Source organism: Coprinopsis cinerea, assembly GCF_000182895.1.
Source record: "Coprinopsis cinerea okayama7#130 chromosome 11 map unlocalized cont3.11, whole genome shotgun sequence".
Lineage (NCBI taxonomy): Eukaryota > Fungi > Basidiomycota > Agaricomycetes > Agaricales > Psathyrellaceae > Coprinopsis > Coprinopsis cinerea.
Genome location: NW_003307534.1, coordinates 16,907 through 39,889, shown reverse-complemented (window position 1 = coordinate 39,889; position 22,983 = coordinate 16,907). Strand labels below are relative to the sequence as shown.

At 52.1% G+C, this 22,983-nt stretch overlaps 10 protein-coding genes across 10 annotated transcripts; 3 read left to right on the top strand and 7 right to left on the bottom strand.

Annotated features, from left to right (window-relative positions):
- Positions 1-12: 12 nt before the first annotated feature.
- CC1G_12040 (hypothetical protein) lies at positions 13-1,078 on the bottom strand (the record flags this gene model as incomplete). The annotated part of the gene is made up of 4 exons (XM_001839525.1): positions 13-719; positions 795-857; positions 937-990; positions 1,054-1,078. 4 exons carry the CDS (start codon positions 1,076-1,078, stop codon positions 13-15), a joined length of 849 nt encoding a protein of 282 aa, XP_001839577.1.
- A 1,087-nt stretch (positions 1,079-2,165) lies between these two features.
- Positions 2,166-4,049, bottom strand: CC1G_15638 (hypothetical protein). The gene is made up of 10 exons (XM_002910165.1): positions 4,002-4,049; positions 3,913-3,938; positions 3,690-3,850; positions 3,577-3,633; positions 3,485-3,506; positions 3,273-3,418; positions 2,949-3,207; positions 2,806-2,887; positions 2,670-2,750; positions 2,166-2,604 (listed from the first exon to the last, which is right to left on the bottom strand). The coding sequence occupies exons 1-10, from the start codon at positions 4,040-4,042 to the stop codon at positions 2,283-2,285; spliced, it is 1,197 nt and encodes a 398-aa protein (XP_002910211.1). The 5' UTR covers positions 4,043-4,049; the 3' UTR covers positions 2,166-2,282.
- Positions 4,050-6,372: 2,323 nt separating this feature from the next.
- CC1G_12037 (hypothetical protein) lies at positions 6,373-7,484 on the top strand (the record flags this gene model as incomplete). The annotated part of the gene is made up of 5 exons (XM_001839522.2): positions 6,373-6,463; positions 6,524-6,678; positions 6,725-6,812; positions 6,883-7,221; positions 7,300-7,484. The coding sequence occupies 5 exons, from the start codon at positions 6,373-6,375 to the stop codon at positions 7,482-7,484; spliced, it is 858 nt and encodes a 285-aa protein (XP_001839574.2).
- A 2,014-nt stretch (positions 7,485-9,498) lies between these two features.
- CC1G_12036 (hypothetical protein) lies at positions 9,499-10,755 on the bottom strand (the record flags this gene model as incomplete). The annotated part of the gene is made up of 2 exons (XM_001839521.1): positions 9,499-9,587; positions 10,077-10,755. The coding sequence occupies 2 exons, from the start codon at positions 10,753-10,755 to the stop codon at positions 9,499-9,501; spliced, it is 768 nt and encodes a 255-aa protein (XP_001839573.1).
- Positions 10,756-12,214: 1,459 nt separating this feature from the next.
- Positions 12,215-13,322, bottom strand: CC1G_12035 (hypothetical protein; the record flags this gene model as incomplete). The annotated part of the gene is made up of 2 exons (XM_001839520.2): positions 12,691-13,322; positions 12,215-12,582 (listed from the first exon to the last, which is right to left on the bottom strand). The coding sequence occupies exons 1-2, from the start codon at positions 13,163-13,165 to the stop codon at positions 12,215-12,217; spliced, it is 843 nt and encodes a 280-aa protein (XP_001839572.1). The 5' UTR covers positions 13,166-13,322.
- Positions 13,323-13,771: 449 nt separating this feature from the next.
- Positions 13,772-15,965, top strand: CC1G_15637 (hypothetical protein; the record flags this gene model as incomplete). The annotated part of the gene is made up of 5 exons (XM_002910164.1): positions 13,772-14,140; positions 14,322-14,537; positions 14,822-14,939; positions 15,089-15,288; positions 15,681-15,965. Exons 1-5 carry the CDS (start codon positions 14,093-14,095, stop codon positions 15,963-15,965), a joined length of 867 nt encoding a protein of 288 aa, XP_002910210.1. The 5' UTR covers positions 13,772-14,092.
- Positions 15,966-17,423: 1,458 nt separating this feature from the next.
- Positions 17,424-17,690, top strand: CC1G_15636 (hypothetical protein; the record flags this gene model as incomplete). Its single annotated transcript, XM_002910163.1, has 1 exon — positions 17,424-17,690. The coding sequence occupies one exon, from the start codon at positions 17,424-17,426 to the stop codon at positions 17,688-17,690; it is 267 nt and encodes an 88-aa protein (XP_002910209.1).
- Positions 17,691-18,449: 759 nt separating this feature from the next.
- CC1G_12032 (hypothetical protein) lies at positions 18,450-19,016 on the bottom strand (the record flags this gene model as incomplete). Its single annotated transcript, XM_001839517.1, has 1 exon — positions 18,450-19,016. One exon carries the CDS (start codon positions 19,014-19,016, stop codon positions 18,450-18,452), a length of 567 nt encoding a protein of 188 aa, XP_001839569.1.
- Positions 19,017-19,294: 278 nt separating this feature from the next.
- Positions 19,295-19,964, bottom strand: CC1G_12031 (hypothetical protein; the record flags this gene model as incomplete). Its single annotated transcript, XM_001839516.2, has 1 exon — positions 19,295-19,964. Exon 1 carries the CDS (start codon positions 19,859-19,861, stop codon positions 19,295-19,297), a length of 567 nt encoding a protein of 188 aa, XP_001839568.1. The 5' UTR covers positions 19,862-19,964.
- A 559-nt stretch (positions 19,965-20,523) lies between these two features.
- CC1G_12030 (hypothetical protein) lies at positions 20,524-22,639 on the bottom strand (the record flags this gene model as incomplete). Its single annotated transcript, XM_001839515.2, has 5 exons — positions 20,524-20,557; positions 20,616-21,081; positions 21,131-21,275; positions 21,345-22,565; positions 22,619-22,639. The coding sequence occupies 5 exons, from the start codon at positions 22,637-22,639 to the stop codon at positions 20,524-20,526; spliced, it is 1,887 nt and encodes a 628-aa protein (XP_001839567.2).
- Positions 22,640-22,983: the final 344 nt, after the last annotated feature.

Here is a 22,983-nt window from a genome sequence, read left to right as displayed (position 1 = left end):
GATTCAGGACCATCAACCTCGAGCCCCCCGGGGCAGATCGACCAAGCGCATAATCTCCGCCTCATACCACTCAACCACAACATCCGTAACCTGCGCATCAGCGAGAATACGCAGAATGTCGGTTGTAGCATCGCGCACGCCTCTAGCGTCAGTCGTGTCGGGTTTAACCGCGATCCAGACAACGGGAGGGCCGAGACGACCACGACGGCCTTCAAGAATCCCCTCTGCGCCTCCCTCTCCTCGCTCGTCGCCCTCGGTGGTCTCGCCGCCCTCGCCGTCTTCAATGGCGGTCTCGATGGTCTCGACAGTCTCGAACCGAGCTACGTTCAGCGTCGTGACCTTGACACCCCGATCCTTCAACAACCCGATGATCTGTGGAGCAACCGACCCCCATACACGATTCAACGGCGTATCAAACACGCCATGAGCAATCTTGTACGGGACTTTCTCAAAGGCGGTGCCAGGCGGGGGGATGGGGAAGGGGTTTCCCTCCAAATCGGAGCGATATAAGAGCTGGGGAGGACTGCTGGAAAGGCCATGATACCACATGGCCTTCTCGTACTTGGAGAGAAGGTCAGGGGGAAGGACGGTGCGAGCGTCCGGGTCGTTGATCAATTCCGAGTAGAGTTTCTCCATCGGAGGAGCGGGAGGAGTGGGAGGAGAAGAGGATCGATATCGCCTCTCGGATTTGAACAAGTCGGCCATGGAGCAGGTCACGACTGCGATGAAGATACAAATAAATAAATGCGTGGGTGAGTAACAGGGATGATAAAAGCAGGAATGGAGAGACGTACAGCCCATGTACGTAGGATGTTCCTTCGCCATGTCGACGATATGCTTCAGATCCGGGGGAACATCTACAAGATGAGCCGTAAGTAGCGATTAACGAGACATGAGCACTGCGTATGTCACGGGTAAAGAAGAAGCGAGACTCACTTTCGCCCCGGTACCCAAGCTGAGTGAGCTCGTCATCGGTCAACTCGATGATCTCTGCAGACAAGGATCAAATCAACATTTCACTCGTAACGAGGGGAAGGGACTGGCGCCTCTCACTCTTGTCTCTATAGGATGGATCCATGAAGCAGAGCGGAAGAGGGCGGTTCTCGAGTTGGGGAGGGTTGATGCCTCTGTGTCTCACAAAGATTAGTCATCAGCGTGTCTCACCAAAGATTCGTGATAACCACAAGGGGTTCCCGGGAAAAAAATCCCGGCTAGCGGGTCGAATTTTGTATTTTCGGCCTAGGGCCGGACCCCTCCCTCCCTATAGACATTAGGGTCGGGCTTCGGCCTCCACGCGGTGTACTCGCTGGCGCCCGCCTAGCGGCGGGCTCGCGCTCGTACACGGGCGTGGGGGTTTTGGCTTACATAAATATATTACATAACATTCTTGGGTCATTTCCGGTGTGCTTTCATGTAGAGGATTTCATGTGGTATCGTTCGGTATTCTACGATCCTGGGAACAGCTGCCTCCGAAAGGAGCCTGTACGGCGGCGACGCTGATGCGGTCGGCTCGCCTAGAGTCTTCGAGTCCCCCTTGAGGCCTGCAATCACTAGGTAATTAGAGAATTAGTGGTATACCAGACCCCCCAGTCAACATCATACGTGTTGCTGAGGTCAATCGCAATATGTCTGAGCAATGTTACTGAGCCACCAAACAGTGCGACAGCGATATCCCACCAGCTAGTGTCCGGGATTTTCTAATGAGAACGACGTCCCCAGGACCCTCCCCAAGCTTACCTTGGGTTTACCATCTGGAAATGCCGGTACGGGGTCATATATCCCCTCATATTCTCTCAGTGCACGGAGGCCACCCCGCCGCCTCTCCTCGCCCAGCCCGAATTGATTGGTGATGCCCGACGTTTGCCAAGCTAGTGCCTCATCGTATAATACCGATCGAAGTATGACTCAAGATTGATCTCTCGCATCTCTCCAAGGATGGCTCCCAGCGAGAATCGCCGCCGCTGAGAAGAAACGACCCACGAAAAAACAGATACTGTAAACCTCAGAATTGTAGCAAGTTGTCACGTCACGCTAGTCAATGGTATGGTTAATTTTGCTGTTTGTCACGTCACGCTCGTTCAAAATGGTTATGAGGTTCCCGGTCGATCGTGAGCGATTACAATACCTCTGGAAGACTCTCTGCGCCCGTCGACTCCAACTTGGGTCGATAATAAATGGTTCGTTTAGGTAGCCTGAGGGTATACTTAACAATGAAATCGTAATCATATGTATCGTTTACAGAAAGGGAGTAGACCGAGTCGTGCTTCCGTTCAATTGATGAACTAGATCCACACCAACACGACTCCTAAAGCCGCCATCCCCACCACACCCTTCCAAAACTCACGATTTACCACCATTTGAAAAGCCCCACCAGTAAAGAAATCGTCAGGCGACCCTGTCGACGACCCACCCCGAATCGTTGTCTGGCTACCCCTGCCTCTAGTTCCGGTCGTGGAGGGTGGTCCCGTCTCCTGGAACTTCCAAGAGACCTTTGTTCCATTGACGAGAGTGGGGATAACGAGGCCCACACCCATCAGCTCACCGTCGGGAGAGACTTCCCATGTTAGCGTCTGTGTATCTCCTGCTCGGAGACGATCTGCGACTCTGTAGATTGGCGTCAGTTAGTAACCTTTGGAGCCAGGCATTGGACGAGACGCAACGGAACTTACGCAGCTAGTTCGTCTCCCAGGTTATCAACGATGTAAGCTATTTCAGCGGAGCCTTCGTCGATCGTCACCTCGGCTGAGTATCTAAGAGAGCTTTGAGATCTTTCGCTTCAAGGGATAGGAAATAGAGAAGACCTACGAGCCAGGGCCCAAGTCGCCGAAGCCAACCACGATCAATCCCGTCGTCTGATCGAAGAACTCGAGCGGGGGATACTCATTCACTGGATATCAACGAAATGTTTATCAGTGAGCTCGCTCCCTTCGTAACTTCGAGTCACCCACATTCGCCAGATACACCATTCTCCCTCGTCTCCGTCAGCGACCCTTCATCAGCACCAATTCCATCATCCAAAGCCGTCCTCACACCATCACAATCCATAGCCAAAGCAAAGCCTTGACCCTGCACAATCTCCGAGCGCCTAATCATATTGTTAAACACGGCACCTTGGTATGTGTTCTGGTTCTGAGGAATACAGGAGATGACTTGGCGGGAAATCGGCCAGACGCCTTGGACAGCTTCGTCCGTCATTGCTGGAGGGAACTGAAGATGTGGAGATGAATGGGTTAGCTATGCACTCATTTAGAAATTAGGGGCCAGCCACGCACCTCGTTACATGTGCCTCGTTCCGTGACGGCCCCGCAGAATCCGTCCCTGCACCCTCCAATAAAAGCGGTCCGACGGATCTCAGATTTCTGGATCGCGTTCTCGGCTTTTGCGTACTCCAGAGTGACAGTATTCATGAATCTCGTCGCTGAGGACCATAACCAATCCCCGTCAGCCTTTCGAGTTAATGAAAAGTGAAAGAGTAGCCACTTACCGCGACACATATTGCGAAGAAGCTTTCGAGATGAAAGGGTTGTGAGACTTCTATTAACGAACGAATGAAAGCAAAAGAGAGCGAAAGCTTACAGCTCCATTTCTCAATTCGTCGTAAGCAAATCGGACTACTCGATTCGTTCGGATGAACTCTGCAAGGTTGATCAGAATCCACACAGTCGCGACGGCCCTCCCTTCCGACGTACCTTCATTGATACACCCGCCCGCTGAGCAAGTTTCCCCTTCTCTGCAGCAGGTGTCCCCACAGCAAGTAGATCCCCCCGGACAGCACGGGTTAGTGCTCGAACGACAACAGACAGCCCCGCCAATGCAGCATCCGCTGGACGAACTCGGGCAACAAATGGCTCTGCGCCAAAGAGTGAGTCGAAATTCTTCCACTTCCAAAGTTGGAAAAGAGATAATAATCACCCGGGTTGACAGCACGTCGTTCCTCCCTATAAACGAGCAAGAGCAGCGATGAGAATGGCTTCATGCCGATAGGGAACGAGAGTACGTACGCAGGTTTCACCATCAGATGGGCAGCACCGTCTACCAGCATCGTAACACTACCGAATCAGGGAGCGTAGACTTTTAGAGCAGCCCATCGTACGAATCGAGAGAGCATACCGTTTCGGACGTCATACAGCATGAAACTGGTGCCCCACCATTATAGCACTGTGATCAGGAGGGTCAGAACAATGATGGCAGACGATGAACATTGAATGAACACTCACACATCGTCTCCCAGCCGCACAACACGTGGTAGCAGAACAAATCGGACCACCAGGCCCAGCTTCGCACTCAAACGTCTGCCTCTTCTCCAACCCAAACGCGCTCAGCGGGTCCAGCAATTGGGATAAAGTCGACGCTGAATGCGCTCCCGAAGAGCCGTTCATAAGGGGTGCCACATACTCGTCGAAAGAGGGAGCTCGGGGGTATAGAAGAGGGTTATGGTATCCGACCACCACTTGGCAGATAGTAGAAAACAGGTAAAGGGCGACCGAAGTCGTCAAGCCGCGCATTTTGGCTTAGAACGAGGTGCAGGCGCGAAAGCCTGAGGAGGGAGGGAAACTCAAAGCGGGACGCGAATAACGATGGCTCCCTTTATACCCGTTTTCTGAATTGCCTCCAATGGGCGCCCTCATGACATACACACTAATTCATCGATCATCTTTGGTATTGGAACGTGCACATTTTACAGCGATTGTTATCAGCCTCGCAGGAACAACAGCAAGCGCGTCTGATCACAATGAAAGTTTGGTTGGCTGCAGGCCAACGTTCATTCGACTGACAACCCCTTGTGCCCTAGCAACTGGCACATTACGGCTACCTTTACCTGATTATTTCTCTTTTCCCTCCCCGCGGACTCGTATTCGCAAGAACGCGAAATTGCCTCCTGGTTGACGAAAAGCGCGGATCTTCCCGGCCGCCGCAGCGCAGCTGTCACAAATCACGGCGCTCTTGGCAACTTGGGCGCTTATCGCACTGATAGATCGCTTCGGTGTTCGGAGATGCCTTGTCAGGCCAAGACCCTCCAATTAAGCGCCCTATCCTCCTATAGAATGCCTTTGAGCGAGGCATGAATCTGATTCAATCCCTCCTTTATGGCTGCTGTGGATAAGTAGGCGTACCAGTGCAAAAAAATTGTTCCGAAGCCGACGTAACGCCTTACATTGTTGGCGGATAGGACCTAGGTACAGGTAGAGCGTGGATGGAGGCCTTTGTGCTGTTTGAAGCATTGAGAAGTGACTTTTGTTCTTCTCTCGCAAAACCTCTGCACTTTCTGCGGCGTCGCATTTAGATTTCGACCAAGAGGCACATAAGTCCACTGGCCTGTGGGAGCATTTAGTCCCGTGACACATGCATGTCATTCAATTCCTCCAGAAAGTGCCGAAGACCATCCCGTGTAGGCCAATGCAGCTACATCAATGTGAGCGCTTAATTAGAGTTGGTTTACCTGTGGGAAAGTCCCCGCTAGGAACTAAAATAGGGCATAAAGCGTAAGAAGCTATAGAAACTCACTTTCCATCATCAATGTCACATAACCGCCATAGAGAATGAGAATGTGGGAGACCGAGAAAATCAACGCCAGAAGTCGTCAGAATCGCCCTATTCACTTCCCACAGGTGCTGCCTATTCCCCTCATTCAGGTCACTCGCACGAGGGTCGCTGACCACGGTGATTGCAATTCACCAGGTTGCACATTGCACAGTCCTGTCTCCACCGGCCTTTTTCTCGTTTAAATTCAATAGATATTCACCGGTGAGAATGTGCCGCGATGCGAGGGAAAGGCTATTTGATCATGAGTTGTATGTACCGGGTTTTGTCAACTTATGTACATACATAGATACATCGCAAACTGCGGCACGAGCTAAGTACCCCCTCAACGTTTCAACCCGACTAGCTCAAAGCCAGGTGCACCTACGTATACAAAAGAGACGCACTTACATACGTCGACACGTCCCTCCTTGGCCGCCGGCGAGAAAACTCCACACCAAGACCCCACATCCTCGAGCACTATCACTGTACTTTGCAAGCTTCGATCCAACTTCTCACTCCGACAACGAAACTGGCCCGCTCCCGTGCATCCGACCTTAGAGAGACCGGGGTTCTGGATGAACAAAGATCAGGATGAAGCCTACTGGAGCGAGTTCAACACCGTGTATTTGACAAGCTTCTGGCTTGAGGTATTCTCCACGTCAGTTTCGCTAGAGTGACGAGTAGCCTAGTTGACAAAAATTCTCCATCTTGTTCGTCCGCTGTGGAATTTAGGGGCTTCTTTTTGGTTTGTCGTATCTTCGAGTTCTCAAAAAAGCCGGGGACTAACCAACTTTCAATGGTTCGATATTAGGTGTCTACCTCCCGCTCTTCGCGGCGACCATTAACATCATGCTCAAGCGCCAAACCGCCGATCAATTCTCGTCCCGGATATTCCTATGGGGGATCGTGCTCATCTTTGTTTTGATCGTCCTTCACAACGGTGAGCTCGATTCATTTCCGGCACCTTGTTCCCGCCTTCACCTTCCAACCCCCCTCGTAGCCATAAACGCGTACAGGATGAACATGGCGTACGCCCTCACCCCGAATCTGACTCCCGAAACTACGGTGAAGATGCTTCAAGGCTGGCACCGCTGGGAACGCTATGCAACGACTATCATAGCTCCTATAATCCACCGTACCGCAGATATGCTCATTGTACGCATGTCTCCGTCGCTCTACAATACCACTGACTGACGACGAGGGCCTCAAGATTTACAGGTGCTACCTAATCTGGGGACGAAAACCCCTCGTAATCCTCCTACCAGCTACGATATTCCTAGGGAGCATCTGTACGTCCCCCTACCACCTTCTTCCCGCTTTCCCAAATTCCAAAAGTTGACGCGGGTACCATCCCGCTAGCATTCAGCATCCTCAACATCTACTGGTTCCGCCACCGCGACGCCCTGCCCTCCACCACCATGTATAACATCCTCACCGCCACTTTCCCTCTCTACTTTGCCCAAAACGTCATCACCACGGGCTTGATCTCGTACAAGATTTATTGGCAGTGGCGGATGTCGGTGGATGCGGGGCTGCAAGCTGCTGCTGGGCCGGGGATGATACCCCTGGTAGCTGTGGTGCGGATCCTCGTTGAGAGCGCGGCGCTGTATACGAGTCAGGTCTTCTTGCTTATTCTGTTCCATACGTTTTGGAGCCCGGGGAGTGCGATGATACAGCAACTACTCGTACCTACCGTTGGTAAGTTTCTCGCTGCAGTTTTACTCGCGTTCGATACCAATCCAATTGAGTACTAACGTCGTTTTTGGTGTGAACCAGGAATCGCCTTTGCACTTATCGCTATTCGGACACATGTGGGCCAGGGGAGGGACCTCGCTTCTCATCCAACGGGTATCGAGCTACCATCCTTTCGATGGGCGGATTCTGGTAGTAGTACGGAGAGCAGGGTAGAATGTGAAGGTCCTGATGAGACGCTAACAGGGAGGACGAGGGAACCAGCGTGATGCCTGCTCTCCATTCAAATTGGCATCCACGTTGTCGACATATGTTCTATGGATCAATTGGACTAATGTATACCGGAATTGTTAACAACTGTAGCTTATATTGTGCTCACCTAATAACTAACCCTGTATCATAATGAATGGTGGTGATTTGGCGTCAGGCGCGGTCTGTGGAATCATTGTCATCAGATAAGATTAGATCTGTTCGACCTCCCAACTTGAACCTGAATCCTGCCTGTTTTCCTCCATACCCACCACTGCAGGCTCTCCGGATACTCAACTACCAAAAAAACCAAACACGCGTTCTCTATTCCCTCGCTTTAGACCTCCCCGACGGCCCTAAGCGCTTAGGATCGACAGCCAGCGTCTATATAAACAACGCCAAATCAAACTCATCGGTGACTCTCAAGAGTCCATCACGCATCGAAGTACGCATCCCCTAAGTATTATTGTATGACCAAACGGCACTATCTAGGGTGTAAATCACTAACATCTATCACTACCACTGTGGTGAGCTCGTCCTCCTCGAGGAAACGAGCTCGACCAACCAACAATATCGCCACGAATTCGAACCGCACGGACTAGTTGACTCAGAAGTAAGGACTCGCGAAACCGCAATAAAGAGACTCATGGATCTCTGTACTTACATATTGAGTGGTCAGACGCTGAAGTATTCGACGCTGAAGCTTGAAGGGCCGGACCTCCCCTGCCAGGCACGACGAACGAACTCTTCGAAGCCCACGACTGGGCAGCCACACTGGCCCACAGGCCAAGGCAATATGTCCTGGGATTCGCGCCCCAAAGCCGACAATCGGACTCGACGATGTCAATCAGCGCCCACCCACACGCAGCATCCAGCCACCCGCGCCCTGAAATCAGCCGCGCAGTTCCTGTGGAGCTCAAAACGCCGTCCTTCGTGCGCAGTACCCGAGCTCAAGTTCAAGTCTAGGCCCTCAGCGCCTGCTGGCGTTTCGCCACCGTAAATCGAACGATGACACCGAGTGAGTGCAGTGCGCCAAGTAATAGTCTTGTATGTAAATGGATGAGAAAATGAGTTGTCAGTTAAGAGGGGCCGTGCTGCGGTGGTGCCAGACCGCGCACGAGATCTAGAGCGTCACTGTAACCGACAGCATCCAGAAGAACGTACCTTGGGTGCAGCTGCACGGCGGACCGACGAATGTGTTCGCTGAAGATGCTGAAGATCGTTGGTTGGGTTGACTGAAGATGCCGATTATCGTGGGTTGGGTTGATCATGACTGAAGATGCCAGATGCTGAACATCGTTTAGACGGCCGAGTGAGTCGCCAACTTGAAAGAGGGATGAGTACATACCGAGTCGGTTGTTCGAGAAGGCCGTGACGGCGGTGAGCTCAAAACTGTAACCATTCCACGTAGTTACAACACCAACGAGCACCAAACACCTATAAAAAACATCTTCAAAGAAAATCTTGGAAGAACAACAACAACTACAAAAACAAAGAAACAAAACAAAAAACGAATTAAGGGTTCGCAGTATCCGTGAGTATAAGTATACATACATTGTCCAGAAGATGATAGATGATTAGAAGGGGCGGAGATGGTGAGCCATGCCCAGAGAGACGCCGAGGCCGTTAGGCCTATATAGTAGGCAAACCAGGACGCAGAGACACGCGGTCATGATATGTACACCAGGGACGCAGAGACACGTCGTGATGATATGTACACCAGGGACGCAGAAACACGCCATCCGGATACCCCAAACGCGCTCAGCGTTCAGGAACTACATACAAAAACCGGTCAAGCCAAACCCTGTTCTAGGACCAAAAGACCCCAGCTCAACGCGGGGTTGACCAGACCAAGTGCATACCCAGATCTTCCACAGCGTGCTTGGGGACTCAGGCTAGCGGACGTGGAACGTTGAACATGGAGCGGGCGCGGTCGCTGGCTCGGTGAAGGCGGGTGTGAAGAGCGCGAGGCAAGGAAAAGAGACGTGTATAATCAGTCCAGATGCAGATGCAGATGCAGATGCGATTGTGTGATTAGAGGGTATTGTCGGGGACATACGTCGAAGTGTGTCGTTCGGAGAGTTTGGAGATGAGTATGGCGAGTTTGTTGAGATGAGAGGTTACTGTATGGAGGTATGGAATGAAGGTGTCGAGAGGATGTATGTAGTTCGGGTAGGTTGAGAGCGAGGGTGGGTTGAGAGCGGGATGAATTGAGAGCGCGGACAGGTTGAGAGCGTATACGAGTTGACAGCGCCGGCATGTTAAGAGCGCGGATAGGTCGAGAGCGCAGGGTACGCCGCCGACAGCAAATTCCGCGAAAGAAGACCATTCTATTCATACATAGTTTTCATAGTCTAACAGCGAGCGTGACCAAAAACGCCATGCAGGATGTCAAGAGGCCGTAAATCGCTGGTCCTAAAGATAGGATGGATAGGGGTGAAAAGTCAGTAAAACCGATCTGCCAGTCAAACTTTCAAAGTTCAACGTTCAAAGCCCGGCTTGCGAGAAGCTACGAGTAACGAGGGGTGCGAGGACGGTGGAAGAATGGGAAAGGGGTAAATCGAATGGAAGAGGAAACCAAACGCGAAAAAGAAAGAATACGAATAACTCACTCGCACTCCCACCGTCCTCCACAGTCTGCGAACTCTGCGACGCCCCAGGCAAGGCCCCACTCCGACTCAAACTAGTAACCAAACTAGTCCTCCCATCCTCTCCCTCAACCTCCCTCGTAACAGTAACAATCGCCGGCCTCCTCGTACTCGTCGCAGCCACAAAACTGGGCACAGGCTGGTTCGGGATATAACACCCATCCGTTACCCGCCTCTGGCCCACCTCCCTCTTGCAATACGGCGATGGACCGCCATTGCCCAACGAATTGTCGCGGCCGACGGTCGTGCACATGGTTTGGTAGGTGTAGTCCCCCGCCCGACCCGAGACGCAGAGGTAGATCTTGCGGCCTTCGCCGAGGGCGACGGGCCACTCCGGGCCTCCGAGACGCTCGAGGGAGGCGGAGAAGTAGTTGATCGTGGTGGTTTCGTTGAGGTGCACTTCCATGACGCGGGCGAAATCGCCTTTGGGGTCGCCGAGGCAGGCGATGTCGATGGAGGTGGGATCGAGGGCTTTGGGGTAGTAGCAGAATGTGCCCTCGGCGTTGGGCTCGATGTAGTCGCCGTTGCGGCTGATGGGGGCTGTGAATGCTGCTTGGGCGGGGGTCGTAAGGATGGGGAGGGTTGTGAGGATGGAGAGGAGGAAGGGGAGAGCGTTTAGAAAAGACAGTAGAACTGAATGCATGGTTGCATATCAGGTGCAGTTGGGCGCGTTTTTTGGGTGAAAAGAGTGACGGGACAAGTCTATAGACTTGGTGATAAGGACGCAAGGGAAAGTATGACAAGAAAAAACGAACAACGAGAAAGCTCAGAAGCCTGAGAGACGGAGGACGAAAAATGATGACATGCCGAGATGCTTTATGACAAACGGCGGGCTCGGAATCAAAAACCTTTCGTCTGGGCGGGCGCGTAACGCGCTGTCCCATCACACTTTTTCATCTCCGTTGATCGTTGATCGTTATCTGCCCCGATTAGGTTATAAATTCCGCCAATCAGCTTGACATCAGGTTAAATCAGGAGACAAAGGGTGGTTTTGTGGAGTGTTTACGACCCTTGGAGGTGATAAAAGACAAGGCCTGTGAACGAATCCACGCCTCAAACGTGCAAACCCCCCTGCCAAACGGTGGTGTCGCCGTCCCTGGTTCCTACATACGTTGGACGTTCTGTCGACGGGGGGACGTGTCTTTGTATCTAAGCCGATGGCGTAAGTAAGTAGGAGATATGTAGACGAGGATAGAGCGGAGGCGAGGAGAGTCTACTACATAGCGGAGAGCTTGTCAAGCTGATACCGTACGAGGAGCTATAAGAAATGCTGTAAGAGGCCTGGGGCTGCGGGCTACCACACCGATAGGTTCCCAATGATACATATCGTAAATGTTGTAACGAATATCGACTGGCATTTAGCACCGCACACGTAGCACGCCGCATGGAACACGCAACACGTAGCATCCTCCATGGAACAACAACACGCAACGGACAGCGTAATCTACCTTGTCCTTAGGTATTTTCGGAATGAGCGAATAAGGAGCGTTGGAGCTGGAGCTGTACGAACGCGATCGCGACGTGTGTCAGACTTCAGTCAACCGGTTGGCTGGTTGGGTTGGGTAGGTGTGGAAAGTGGCGGGGAGAGGAGGGAAACGGACGGGGAGAAGAGGGAAAGAAGGCGGAGAGCGGAGAACACCACGCGTGTAAGGAGAAAGGCGGAGGACAACAAAGTGCATAGTGGAGCGAGCTGGTTGAAGGGTTGAAGGGAGCGAAGTAGATGCATGTCGATGTGTCGGTAGGCATGTCAGTAGGCAGACGAGCAGGGGCCGACATCGACAAGACAACCCTTCATGGAACGTATACCCATCCAACCACAGATAGCACGACTGCCATTGAAAATATCGTCACATAGGAACCTAGAGAAAATAAAAAAAGGAAATGTGAGCGTCAGCGTCAGTGTCAGTGCGGAGTGTGCGTGTGCATGCAAGCCTGCGCGAACGCGAACGCGGTGAATGGAGGTCGAAACCGCCTCTGCGAACGCAGGAGGGTAAAGGTGAAGGTAAAAGATAAAGAGAGAACATCGAACATAGAAGAGAAAGAGAGATAAATCGAACATAGAAGAGAAAGGTAGAACATCGAACATAGAACAGAAAGATAAATCACAGAGCATAGGACATACCTCTGCCAGCAGTAACCCCACGCGCACCCGACTCGTCATCCTCCACACTCATCCCAACAGGGACATAACACCCATCCGAAACATGCCTCTGTCCTACCGCCAGGGCACAAACCGCCTTTTGCTCTCCTCCTTCTCCTTCTCTCTCCCTCTCCCTTTCAAATCCACGTTCATCCAATAAACCGAACTGGTTATCCCCACGAGCAACTTCACAAATAGTCTTATACGTTCCGTCCTCCCTCTGTCCGCTGAGGCATAAGTAAACTTTGCGGCCTACGATGGAGGATAGGTCGTCTGTGGGGGAGTCGGGGTCGGGTGAGCCTGAGCCGGAATTTGAATTTGAGTTTGAGCCTGTGGATTTGAATGAGGAGGGTTAAGTCAGAACTACTCCGAGTCCACGCCATCCGGAAGAAGAACCAAAATAACAAGGAAATGCAGAAAAATAGAAGGAAGGCTCACCAATAGCCCATCCCAAAGGATACCCAGCCCCACCCAACCTCTCCAACGAGGCACTATAATACGCGATACTAAGCGAGTCGTCGGGTGGTTGGTTCAAATGCCTCTGTAGGACGGCGAGGAGGTCGGCTTTGGGGGTGCCGGGTGGGCAGGTGGAGTCGACGTCTGGTGGAAGCTCGGCATCTACCTGTGCGTTTGCGTTTGAGTTTGGGTTTGGGTTTCCATCTGAGGTATTACTGGTGATAGTGGTGGTGGTGGAAGAGGAGGACGAAGAGGAGCTAGAGGAGGAGAAGGAACCGGGATAATAACACCACGTCCCAGCAGCGTTAAGATCGACCGTGTCGTTCCCCGAGAACACGGGCATCGTGAACGCTGCTTCCGCTCCCCATGCCTGCTGGAGGATGAGGAGGGATAGGGCGCTGAGGAGGACGAAGAGGGGTGGGGAGGAAGGGGAAGGAGGGTGGGGTCGTCGGGACATTGTTGTAGTAAGGTGGGTTGGTCAGGATGTAAGGAATGTGAGTGAGCGGGATGTAAAGAATGTGAGTGAGGAGTGAGTGAAGTGGTCGGTGAGGGTATGTATGATACAAGATAGATACAACAAGGATTTTTCTGAAGTTGCAGAAGGTCAGTGGGACGAGCTGTCCAACTTCAGCATGGAGACGCGCAGCGAAGATGGTGGCTCTTGATGAAGGGTTCCTGAACGGCGCTCGGTGGCTGTTAGCGTGCTATGTGGTCGTATTTTGGTTTAGCCCCTATCTCAACAGATCGACATCATGTTCTGTGCTCTGTGCTACTACACATTGTTGTGATTCACGTCCTCCCCGTTATCCCATCTCTCTTATACACATAACCTATGAATACTGAGGCTAGATCCCACAGAGCAAGCCAGAACACACGCGTCGCGTCAAGAGAGTCAGTCACCTGAAGCTTGAAAGTTAAACGCGACCGCGAACGTGAGCGTGCCAAGCGTGACGTCCGATCAAATGCACGTGGGCTCGAACAATTATGACGATGGATGTGGGGGCCTGGGTTGGGCTAATTTGGCGACTCTCTCCAATCCTAGTATCATACTTCCACCGTTCAGCTTACATCGACAGAACCCAAATCCAGTCTATCCAAAATCCACGTTTCGCTCAATCCGAATCCTATCCAAAAATCCACGTTCGCTCAATCCGAATCCGTTGCTCCTCAAAATACCCTCAATCGACTGGAGAGTCCGAATTTGCTGGATCGATTTGGACGCGAATCTGCTGGATCGACCGAATCCGAGTCCGCTGAATCGACTGAATCCGAGAGTCCTGGTCTACTCAAAGAGAATTCTACGCGCGGACATATCGACTCGATCCACGTCCAAGTACACGTCCACTGAATTCGAATCCGACGATACTCATCCACGTCCTTTCTAATGTCGCCCGAGGAACACCACCCAACGTTCCAATCCCAATCTCTACTCGTACGTCTGCAGGCCCTCTCCGCTACCAAATCTTCCCTAACTAACACCACCCCACCCCACCACCCCACCACCTACCTAACACCACTACCGCACCCCAACCTACTTACCACCCCACCACCTACCTAACACCGCTACCGCACCCCAACCTACTTACCACCCCACCCCCACCTTACTACCACAGGAAATCCCCCTCGACGTCTCCCCCGAGCACCGCCAACGCCTCCAACACCTCGACAACGGCGAAGGACCGCGGAGCCTCCAAGCCAAATTCTCGTTTTATGAGCTCATGATCGAGACGTACCATGATCCCAAGGTGCAGCCGTATTTGATTGTGAGGCTTGCGTTGTTGGCGCATCGGATGGGGTCGAGGTGTATTGCGTTGAATTTGTGTAGGGAGGTGAGTTCTTTGGTTTATTTTTGGTGTTGGTTTTTGGGAGGGTGAGGGTGGTATGGGGAGGGTGGCCTTGGAGGGCGATTTTGGGAGGACGGTTTTTTTCTTGGTTGTGATGTCATGCAGGATGGAGAGGTGTCATTTTCGAGCTTGGGGTGCGTGGTTAACGCGAGGCAATGGGGTCTCTCGCTCCAGCTGTTCAGTCCTGCTTTTCGCTCAGTGTTTTCGATTCGGTAGAATTGGGTTATCTAACCTCGATTCGGATTGCGGGTTCGGTCTTTTCTTTTTAGGCACAATCTCTGCTTTTGTCGGCGGGCGTGGAGGATCCAGGGTTGGATCTGTACATCGAGAAGCTGAATGCGATGGTGGAAGAGGGGATTCAGAGGGCATTGGAACAAGCACGTCAACGTTGGTGATTCTCTTGATTCCTCCTCCTCCCTCCCTCCCTTCCCTCCATTTCTCCTTCCTCTCCTCCTCCTTCCCCCTCCCTCTTCCCCACTTCTCCACCCGATCTCTAATCCCCATCCAACCCATCTCATCTCACCCCATCCCACCAGGCTTCTACTACCAAACATGGAAAGACACCCGATCCCACCGATTCCCGACGGCACTCCCCTTTGCGCCCCCCGAAGCCGACGAGATCAGGACGCGGTGGCAGGATCTCGCCCCGCCCGACTCCGAGTTCCGTGCTGCGTATTTGAGGAAGCTGGCGATTGAGACGAATCATGTGGAGAGTGTGTTTAGTTTGACTGATGAGGTGCGTTTTGGTTTTTGGTCGTGTTGTTGGTTTGGGTGGTGGAACTCATTGTGTCTATTCGTCGTCTGATTTTGCTGTTGCTCGATTGTAGTCGGTGCGGGATATTGTAAGACGGGGTATCGCGGATGGCGTCGTCGAGTGGACGGAACATAGTTGTGTGCAGGATGTGTCGCAGATACGGGCTATACTGGAGGATACGTTTGCTGTACGTCTCTCCTTTTCTTCCTTTTCGTCCCCTTCCCCTCGTCCTCCTTCACGACCCATCGTTCTCTCTCCCTCTCTCCCTCTCTCTCTCATTCTCACTCCCCTCACATAAAATCCAATTCTAACACCTCACCTTTCACCTCTCTATCTAACCCCCTCCCCCTCCTCCACCCACCCCACCCAAACAGGCCTACGAAATGCTCACCCCCTTCATCGCCGAACCGGCGCACCTCAACAAACAAGCCATCTGCGACGTCCATCGGAGGCTGATGCAGACGGCGGGGTATCTAGAGTCGAGTTATATACCGCCTGGGAGGACGAGGACGGAGACGAGGAAGACGGTGTTGCTTTCAGGTATGTGTTACAGTGCTTGTTTGTGGTTTTTTGGGGGTATTCTTTGGGAGGAGAGGGTGAGGAGTGTGTTGGGTAGGATGGGTGGGTCGGATGGGAAGGGCTTGGAGAGGAGGTCCTAGTGGAGGTGGCTTCGGTGGAGGGTGCTTTGGAAGTGAATATCAAGGGGTGGTCGGTTGGGCTGTGGATGGTTTGTGGTCAACTGGTCGGCGGGAGGTTTGGATCTGTGATCTGAATCGTTGGATTTCGTCACTCTGCGTGTCGGGCGCGCCCTGTGCACCCACCGCGGGGGTCAGATCAGTGGTGACATTGCTGGTCTCGTTGCAACAGCTGTTCGCGCAACACCTATTCGCGCAACAGCTTAGTATTCGCGCAACACCTCAGTATTCGCGCACCACTTATTCCCCTCACCCCTCACCTCCCCCCTCTACGCCTTTGTTTCGTCAGCCAGTCTCAGTCTTGGTATCCATCGCTGACGATCTTTATCAGGAGCCTATAGCATCGAGTTTTGCCCGTTCGAAGAGGTGGACGCGGAGGTGGAGTATATTTGTCGAATGGCCAAGGTGCGTTGCTTCGTTATCTTTTGGGTATTTTGGGGGGTGGATTCCTGATTGTTTTTTGGAACGTATATGTACTTTGCTCGTTGGTGTTGGATTGGGTTGGATTTGGTCGTCGTCGTTGTTGGTTTCGCCGTCGTTGGATTGAATTCGCCCTAACCGCACTCCGCTGTCCTCGTCGTTCGACATTCCCGTGGTCCGACACCTATTCGACTTGGCTCATCGTCCAAACTGCTTGAATTCTCTTATCGTTCGAACCACTTGGGACGTCCGAAATCCCTTACATTTGTTTTTTTTTTCTTGGGAACTCTGACATTTAATTTTTCTTTGGGAACTCGATATTACTCGGGGTGTTTAGCAATGGATCAAGTCCTGGCGAAATCCGTTTGCGACGTCGAGTTGGATGCATTTGATTTTGGGGAGGTGTCATCCGTTTGATGTGCGTACTTTCTTTCTTTTGATAAATCTATCTCTCCTTTTGATAAATCTCTCTCTCCCCTTCTAAAACTAAAACAGGACGGAAACGGTCGGATCTCGCGTCTCTTCTCCTCCCTCCCGCTGTTACGATATGGGTACCCGCCGATATCCATTTCGACGGCTCAGAGGCCTGATTATTATACTGCTAGTAATAAGGTGCGCTTAATGTTTTTTGGAGGGAAGGAGGATGTGGATCTGATTGATTGTTTTTTGTTTTTTGTTATTATTTATTTTTATTTTTTTTGGTTGCTTTGTTTTGTTGTGGGTTTTTGGGTTGCTGGTTGGTCGTTCGCCGCCACGCCGATCTCTCGTCCCGGATTGCCTTTTCGTCCCCTGTGGATACGATGGCCATCTTTCTCTCGCCCGCCCACGCACCCACCCTAACGCATACCCTCCGCATATGACCCATTGTCCTCTCACCACCTTACGCATACGATTCTGACTCTGTTCTTCTCACCACACCTACGATCTCACTGCACCTACGCATACCTTGACCATCAATCACCAAACGCCCATCATCCACCGCGCGTCTCGACGAATTCGCGAATGGAGGGTATGCAGACGTATGAAGGCGAGCATACGTATTTTGTGCAGTTTATTGTGGATGGGATGAAGGAGAATTTGGATACTGTGCAGGCGATTTTGATGGAGAAGAAGCCGCCATTGGAAGGGGGTGGAGGAGAGGAGGTGGTGTTGACGATGGTGGAGAAACCTGGGACGGGGTTGGTGGCGAATGGGGGCGTTAGTGAGAAGGAGAAGGTGGACGGGGAGGTGGATGGGAAAAAGGAGGAGATGGTGAAGCCGATGGGATGAAGAGTGAAAGTATGTTGGAGGAGCGAAAATCGATTGTTTGATCGCCGTGTGTCATCGTATGTATACCTTGTTTGTTTATTAGTCTTGAATAGTTGATACCGTTTTTGTGTTGGACACTCTACATATACCGTCTTGCCTGGCACATTTGATATACCGTCTTGCGGTTGAACATCTGATTACTCGGATTCTCCTCAACGCGCGACACAGTCTTTGCTTTCACTTTGTTACTTTTCCTCCAGTCTCTGTGAGTCGTGGCCTTTACTGGACCCCCTTCGTGAGTTCTTGATCCAACGCACGCCTGTACGCATCTCACTGCGGCATGCCAAAGCTCTCATGATCATCCGAGAACGATGATTATCTACGGAAAGAGGTTGAGAATTATATGGGAAGTTTTCTGGATCATTTTCTGAACTCTGTGTGCGTCTTATTTCTCCCATCGATTCATCGGTTATGTATCAGTTCTTTCTCGTGTATTACTGGATAGAATATCCCTAATGATAGATCACAGTCACGGCTACTGGGTTATGAACGGACCTCTGAATCTCTCTCGGCGTTCGGCTGGGACACACGGTCTTCAAAGGATGTTGCGATCGTTAAAGGTACCTTCCAATCTCGAGGCTTCCTGATAGAAGGCACGCACGGGAGCTGGAAAATATGGGTTGGGGCAGCGAGAACAAGCAGGTTCAAGAGTCCGTCTTAGCTGGCCAGAGTCCGCCTCCCAGCTCTCAACTCATCCACCCCCATATCTGAGCCTCTCTGTTACACCTCCTTCCCAACTCCGCTCTGGACGGACTTGTCTTGACGTTCTCGGACTGGTCTGTACGCCACCACCTGTAACAACACCGCAATGACACCAAATGCCCACGCCTGCACCGACGCACCCAGTGCCTCACCGCCCATATAAACGGCATGAATCACTTTGACGAAGGTATTCCACTCCTCCGGGAACTCCAATAGTTCTTCTGAAACGACGCGGACGCAGAGTGCGAGCCATGCGGCTGCGAACACGGATGAGAGGAGCGTGAAGGCGAGTCCTAGGGCACGGGGGAAATATACTATGGGTTTCTCGTCGTCGCGGTAGCAACCCGAGGTTTCTGGGATGATGGTGACGCGGCTGAGTGTGAAGCCTCCGAGCAGGAGGCTTGCGAAGTGCAGGTAGCGAGTGAGGGTATCGCGGGGTGTTGATTCGGGGTGAAGGACGCCCGTGAAGATTAGCCCGAGGAAGGAGAACAGGAGGCTGAGGGTGAGGTGAATATAGAGGAGTTTTTTGGCGTGTTCTTGGATTTTGGACGGGAGGAGCTTGGATTGGGTTGAGGAGCGGGGCATCCTGTGGCGATGGTGTGTGGAGGTTCGATGGTGCCTGACTTTAGCCTGGATCTATATATTGGTGGAGGTAAAGATTCCGATGTCAACAGCGACTGCGCGAAAGTCGTGTTCCAGGGAAAATATACGATACCAGTGGTCAACCATGAACAATTCGATAAGATGAGACCGGTTCGTTTGCCTAGATTAAGAGGTGTAATACCGTCTCACATATACGGGTTAATCCAGACCTCATCGATTATGGATACTGGTTGTTCGATATGTACATACTGTACCTACCCCTATTCGATCGCTGCACCGACGGAGCTCCCTCGAAACCCAATACCTTGGATCTCCTCGCGGTACTCCAACGCTTGCAACAGCACCCCAACCACACCAAACGCCCAACCCACCCCTAAGATCGCCATCGCCTCACAGCACTTATACAACAGAACCACCACGGAAATAAACCATCCCCACTCCTCCACGACACGACCCAAATCGCTTGCAATCCCCCACAGGTCCTCTTTTGCGAATCGCACACCAAGTACCGTCCACGCCGCCCCGAAACAACATGACAGAAGCGTCAAAGCGAGTCCTCGACGGCGTGGGAAATGCAGTGTTGGATCGTCGTCTGGAGCGATGTTGATTTGGTTGAGGATGAGGCCGCATGGAACGAGGCTTATTATGCTGAGGTAGAGGGTGTGCTTGTATTTGGGCAGAGAGTCGGAGGCGAGAGCCATGGTGAAAAGGATTCCGAGGAAGGAGGCGATTAGGGCGTAGAAGAGGTGGTACATGAGGATGGCTTTGGCGCGTTTTCCTCTTGGGAGGGTCAGGATTGGCCATGGTGGGTGGCGTGAAGAGGTCATTTGGTTGCTCGTCAGGGTGGGGAGGGAGGAGGTTGGATTGGAAAGGAGTTCGGATGATGAGGAAGGGGTGCTCGAGGTTTCAGCCTGCCTGAACTCGATTAAGCTGGAAAAGGTCAAGAGTAAAAGATTCCGATGTCAACCGCCCTAAATCCTTCAGGGATGGGCAATGTGCCTTACACCGTCACGAGGACAGAATTGACCTCAGCCTACGGTCGCGTTCCGTTCAGAGTTGCACCCCGCTCGAGGTGTGTAGAGCGTTCGAGAGGCGACAATCCCCCGTCCTCTTATCGCAAACAGTCGTTAAGTTCGATCCATGCACAAGGACGTCCATGCAGGTCAATGGATGGTTAATACGGATATACGACTCTCCCCAACTCACGGGTGTCCCCTCCTTTTCATCACCATGTCAGATTTGGGGGTATTAGAGAAGACCTGGAAGAAAGTGCGCTGCTCACACTAATGGATGGGTCGCGCGAGCTCGCTTTGAAGCTAAAGACCGCTTATGAGAATCAGTGGATGACGCTTGCATGAGAATGGAGATGGATCGAATTAAATGCATATTCAAATCCCGAGCCCTACGTGAATACATCCCTCTCGTCATCCGCAGGTCGCCGCGTGGTCAATCTATTCAACTTGATTAGAGGCTTCGAAGAGGCGAAGATTTACACGCAGATCCACCCACTTTCCGGGGCGTGTCTGAAAAGAGTGAGTGCCAGTTCGTACCATCAGCATGCTCAGGGAAGGTTGGACTCACTCTATAATGGTCGCGCTGCGTGAAACATGGAGGAAATCGTACCCATCGTCGGTATCGCCATCCGATCGAGGTTTAAAGGGTTGCAAATGCAGAATAAATAGGATTTGACACTTCATGCTCCACCGAAATCGAATCATTAAGACCTTGGACCGCGGGCAGCTGTCGATGGCGTACGCATTGAGCAAATCGGAAAGCCTTTCCTCCATCTTGGGACAGCTTGGAACCCCATCAGTTCGTCGCGAAGTGACAAGGTCCTCAACGCTGATCAAGGTAGGACCCCGGTGGAAACCATCTCTCATGTCCCAGTAAACCACTGGTTTGGTCATTGGAGGGAGGTCGCGGGGTGTGTGCTGGGCAAATCGTTCGAATGGACCCAGGCTCGACAAAGTGGGAAGTATCAGCGTGACCATTCGGGTATGATAGCCTCGCGCGAGAGGAGAATATTTCACGCCGCGCGCCTCGTTGACTAGAGAATAATCAGAAACGACATGGTACATGGACCTAGGCACACGTACCTCGATAAGAATGTCGCATGACCATGCATTCGTAACGGTGTCGCGATTCCCAGTCTTCTTTCTGACACTGCTGGCTGCAATAAAGCACGGTCTGGCAGCCTGAGCACAGTTTGAATGCAGAAGATCCCTCTCTGCCAATCTTGTTCTGTATCAATAATTCGAAGTGCTAAAATCCAGTTAGTCCATGTAACATGGGCGTTCGAGAGTCACATACTTGGTCGCTGTCGCAGAAGTCATAGGGGCCCAGGCCTCCCTTGTTTTTAAACACCGGTAAACATATGTCCACCGATGAATTCAGCATGCGCCACGCATCTGCGACGCCTTCCATCTCGGAAAGGCGACTCTTGGTCTGAGGAGTTAACCGCTGCAAGGCTGACCTAAACGCAGTTGTGGTGGAGGGGTACATTGCAAGTCCGCCGCACTGGCCGAGCGTCTTTATTGCTGAAGGGGACCTCGACCCTGGAGGAAGTTCCGAAACGGCTTGTAGAAGAGCCACGAAAACCCCTGTCTCGATGAGCTCGGTGAGTCCAGTCAAGGGATTTCCATAGGTGTGATTGGAGAACGAAAAGAGATCGGAACATAAATCGACAAACTGCGCAGGACTGAGGTTGGGTCGGAGTAGGAGGAGGGATTTGCCCCACTGAGATAGTAGCTTTGTTTTACGGAGGGGTCGGTAGATAGCGGGGATGGTGGGAAGGAGGAGAGCGAGGTTGGTGAGGTGGGCAGTATACCGCAATACGACACCGGTATTCTGGCTTGGCATGGACAGCGGTAACCCTACCCATCTGCGAAGTAATCCGTCGCAGAATGCGCGGCGACTCTTCGGCGATGAGAATACCAAGGTCCAGAAACACCGAGATAGTTCAGTGTCTGCTAGGGTGATGCTTTTGTCTACGAGTTGGATGATGGGGCAGCGACCTGGACCTGTGGATTGGAAGTCGCAGAATGGTTTGCCCCGATTATCACGGGAGCACCATAGGGTGAAGACTATGACGCCTGTTCTGCGAGATTCCAAGACTTGTTCGCGCAATGAATCGTCGAGCCCAAGGAGTCCGACCAGGGTGCGTGCGATGCAAAAGACGATGGATTCCATGCGCAAAGGTGCGGCGCATTCCAAGGCATATGATAAAGCAAGACGAAGCCAAGTCAAAATGGCGTCTAGTTGCGAATGGATCTTTGCCACTGTGTTCAACTTGTGTGCCCGGCTTCGATGGCAGCAGCCAAGACAGGCCAGAAAGCAGGCCGATGCTACTAGGGAGCGTTCTCCAACCTCTGAATTAGGGGGTAATGGTTTTGACGTGTCATCCGGTAGTCGACCTCGATCAAGATTGGCCAGGACAGCCTCGAGCAGCGAGAGGGTATATGTCTGTTCTGAGAATAGGGGGTAGAGTCTTTCGAGTGCGTCGATGCTACCCGCCTTGGCCGATGCGATAACCTAAAAGAGGCGTTCATCAGGTAAGGGGCCTTGAAAAATTGAAGTCACCGTACCTGTGTTGGGAGCCCTCTCATACTTGCGATGGTCGTCCAGAGTCGGTCGAAGAAATAACCCACTCCGAGTCCCACGCTTGTGTATGGCAGAGAAAATCCAGCCAACAAATCAGATGGCGGGCCGTCGACTCAAGCTGCCAAGGCTGCGAGTTCGAGTCTCACAGCGACTGAATCTTTTCAAAGCATCTATCCGGACAGATATCGATTGGTTTGCTTTTTCTATGATTGCTCCCTAACATCGGCCACAATACTCCTTGTAAATCGAAGGGAGCACATTTACTTGGAGCCGACGCTCACTCACTCACTGGTGATGCACCCTAAGGAGGAAATTGGTTCGCGTCACGCCCTCACGCGACGCGTCCGCA